General features: G+C 40.6%; 1 protein-coding gene across 1 annotated transcript; it reads right to left on the bottom strand.

Moving 5' to 3' along the window:
- Nucleotides 1–1,659: 1,659 nt before the first annotated feature.
- Nucleotides 1,660–2,571, bottom strand: LOC143274365 (calcineurin subunit B type 1). Its single transcript, XM_076577306.1, has one exon. The coding sequence runs from the start codon at nt 2,318–2,320 to the stop codon at nt 1,808–1,810; it is 513 nt and encodes a 170-aa protein (XP_076433421.1). The 5' UTR covers nt 2,321–2,571; the 3' UTR covers nt 1,660–1,807.
- Nucleotides 2,572–4,060: the final 1,489 nt, after the last annotated feature.

Here is a 4,060-nt window from a genome sequence, read left to right as displayed (position 1 = left end):
AATATTTGTAACAAATAATTATGTACAAAAAAATTCACAAAAGACTAGTTCCCTCTTGAAGCAGAGCACATGGCAGTTGACACTGGAACAGATCAAACCACTGGCTGGGATTGTAAGCCACGTACTGATCCAGAGGAAGAAAGTAGTTACATGTAGTGGAGATTTTCATTTTGAATATTAACATTTCCAAAGTTTGGCAACATCATCTTTTAAAATTATGCAAATTATGTAAACAAGAGGTACATTTTAAATTGATCTACATGCAAAACTCCATGTCATGCAAAGACACCAAGCACCGGGATTTTTCTCTCACAGACAGAGCCCATGGTGTGCAGCACTCAGTTGAAGGAACAGCGGTGGCAGGCAGGTGTGCTCAATTTAATATTCTTTCACCTTGATTCAACCCACCCTTTACCATTCATGATTATAAAACCAATTTTAATAGAAAAACTCTATAGGGAAGACCGTCATATAAAACTAACCAGAATGTTTTACTTCCAGCCAACAGTACCTTTGCAGAAAAGGGAAGGGACAATGTCAAGTGGTAGAACATGACATACTTTTATGTCACACAAATTTATGAAGTCATCATCACTAATCATGTGGGCAAAACAACAAAAATCTATCATGGGCTATCTTGCCTTCTGCACAGAAATTTTAAAAGTATGAATCTGGACAAAATCTACTCTCCTATGCATATAGATTAGCAAGACTTTTCCCATTTTAATCACAAACAGGATTTTACATAAATATGTGCTCATTAAAGTTATCACTAGTTTTTTAGATTAACCGATATGTTTTTTGAAATGCAGAAGGGTAGTGCATGGTTCATACATAGTTTAATGACAAAGTACTTAACTGTGTAGAATGAAGCAAGGATATTTATTCTAAGCCATTACATGATTACTTTGGGTTTTCTTCACTAAATAATACATTTAAAAAGTCATGACTGCCTCAGAAAACTCCTGACCTTTATAAAATCACAACTGCTAATTACATTTTTCCTCAGGGACACTTAGTAAAAACGAGAGTGACTATAAAGCATCAGCCTGAAGCAGCCACAGCATATGCAGTTCTTCTCTGGACACAAGAACCCACTCTTGGCAACAGCACTGAACTAGACCTCCAACAGAGATGGATTAAACGCTGCTCAGCAATAAGACACGGTCCCTGGAAACATATTCAGTGATATAAATAAAGTTACAGACTCGTTACAAAAATGTAGTTAAGGTAAATAATAGGGCATTAACAAATGCTTTATCAATCTCTCAAAGGAGAAAGCACAGAAAGGAAACAGCTGGCCTAATACCTGGCGCATTGTACAATCTTCTATCTACATATAAAACTGTGTGAAATAAAAGTAAGGATGTTTGATGTTCTGCTTGGCACTTTTGTACTCTAACATTTTGTTTCTGAATCAAGTATATTAAATTAAAGCCAACCTACTAAATATATAGAAAGCTACATATATCTATATATAAATATTTACATATGTATATATAGATACTTTCTTGTTATAAAAGATGAAGAAAAATAAATTAAAAAGCCAACCCCTTCCCTTTCTCCACCACACTGATATGCTCTTTTCATGTTGCTGTCCTTCAAACCTTAAAGTGCTACACGGAGTTATTGAGAGAGTAGGAGTTCAATAACACTTAGTTGGCTTCATGAGGCTCATGTTGGAAAATGTGGCTTCACAGAGAAAAATACTTCCATTTAAATACACAGAGAGCATTGCTGGACGTCTTGAGCAGATCTTCAGAGATGGAGAAGAAAGCAAAAGTGTTGGATGGTATTCTTCAAAGAGTCACACATCTACCACCATCTTTTTGTGGATATCTAGGCCACCTACAACAGCACAGAATTCCTCAAAGGATATTCTTCCATCTCCGTCCTTATCTGCATTTATTATGGTTTTGTCTACAATCTGCTGTAACTGTGTATCTTTCAGATTGTTCCCCACCATCATCTTCAACACCTGGAAGAGTTCCCCATTGGAAATAAAGCCATCTTTATCCATGTCGTAGATACGGAAAGCAAACCTCAACTTCTGTTCCTTGTCGCCTTTGACACTGAACTGAGAGACTCCTTCAATGAATTCTTTGAAGTCTACCTCTCCATTCCCGTCTGTGTCAAATATGTCTATTACCCGCTGTACTAAAGGGTTCTGTTGTAACTCAGGCAGAGACATGAACTCCTCCACGCTCAAAGAACCAGAATTGTCCAAATCAAGCTTCTTGAATCTCTTTCCTAGCCTTTTAATTTCATCAGCATCAAAGTGTGAGCACATTTCCAACGGGTAACTCGCCTCATTTCCCATCTTGCTTGGCGGGCGGCGCTGGCGGCGGGCGGCGGCTGTGGGTTCCGCGGGACGCGGCGGCGACGGCGACGGCGGCGGCTTGCTGTCCGGCGCCGGGCGGGGTGCAATGGGGCCTGGACCCGGAGCGAGGCGGGCGGAGTCCCGGCTGGAGATGCGTCGGCGGCGGCTGGAGAGGGTGGCAGCCTCACGACACGGACAGACGGCCCCGACTCGCTGCAGCGGCTCGCGCTGACCGCAACCTCAAGGCACGGAACAGGGCGCGCAGAGCAGGAGAGCAAGCTTTAAGTGGCTTGCTTCAGATTACGTTGCAGAACCTGCAGACAGGCTCCTGAATCACTCTGTGTTACAATCCTCCTTGCACCCACACTCTGGAACACCCTAAGAAAAGGCTTTTCATCTTGCCTATTGGGATAGTGTGAGCTGCTGTGACTTCCTTAAATATGTGAGGGTTTCAAAACTGATCAATAACTAGTGTCTTTGCTATTTATTTAATAAAATCTGCCTTCAGAGAGAGATCTGAGAGTTAACACATGAGCAGATGGTGCTTAGTTTTCCTGTGAGGCCGCTATCTAACTTTAAAGCTATGAAATATTCAAGGCTATTTTGAAAAATGACCTTTTAATCTCTGTTTTTAAAGATCATATTCTTTCTCTTCTTGATACTCCTTGGATGAAAGAAGGGTTTCAGGAATGCAGTAGTGAGCTGGAATTCAAGTGGGAATCTTCAGTTTGCATCTTGGAGATGCTCTTGGAATAAACATCTAGTTGATGGGCCTTACACTCTGGAAAATTAGGGTTTCTTTCTCATCATTTTAGTACAGCAAAATCACCAGATGTCTATACATACTCATGTACACACACACACATACACACACAGAGATGCACTCTTTCATGCATACACACACACACATGGGCACACACACATCCACCTCTTCTCAGCTGAATAATCTGAGACTGGTGTGTACCATGAAAGTTAAATGTCATCATGGCTGTAAGGCACCCTGTAAAACACAGCTCGAAATTCCCTTTCATACTATTTGCTTTCCAAGGGAAAGGCTGTCCTGGATTTTTCTTGCTTTCTTCTGTGACAAGTACAGTGTTCCAAAACTGTGCCCAACCCACTCACTTGAGCATTCTCTCTGCCCTTCACTGTGTTCTATTAATAACCAAACTGATAGAAATGACATCATAAAAGACATTTATATCTCTCTCTTCTGGTTATGGGAATACTGAACTGATGAATCCCAAGAAATTGGAATTTCTCCAGGAATCTCCCACTAAGAGACGAAATATGCTAAATCCTGAGCCAGTCAGAGAGGGAGGAAGTCTCAGGAAAGATTTCCAACTTGTCTCTTGAAGGAGAGATTGAGACAGAAACAGTGATGAGCTGGACCACACCTTAACTAGGATTGCTTCGCTATGTTTAACTACAGCCCTCTGCTTAACACAATACTTCATTCTGGGACCCTGAAGATGGACTGAGGTTTAGGGTGGGAACATCATTGTCCCCAGTGTGACCACATTTTCTGCTTTCCTCTATTGATTTCACTGTTTTAATTATGTTATTAAAGATGAAAGGAAGGGACAAGCTTGTTAGGGGTGTTAGAGCACAGGCTTTGACCCTCCTAACCCCAGTAGCAATTTGTCCCATCTTACAGTCACTTTTTCTTTTTCTTTCCTTTGATGATAACTTTTATTTTTTCCTTTTTTTAAATTTTTCAGATTATAATTTAATTGCAAC

Source organism: Peromyscus maniculatus, chromosome 1 (genome assembly GCF_049852395.1).
Source record: "Peromyscus maniculatus bairdii isolate BWxNUB_F1_BW_parent chromosome 1, HU_Pman_BW_mat_3.1, whole genome shotgun sequence".
Taxonomy (NCBI): Eukaryota; Metazoa; Chordata; class Mammalia; order Rodentia; family Cricetidae; genus Peromyscus; species Peromyscus maniculatus.
The sequence above is the reverse complement of the archived record's forward strand: the minus strand, read 5'-3'. Positions and strand labels throughout refer to the sequence as shown.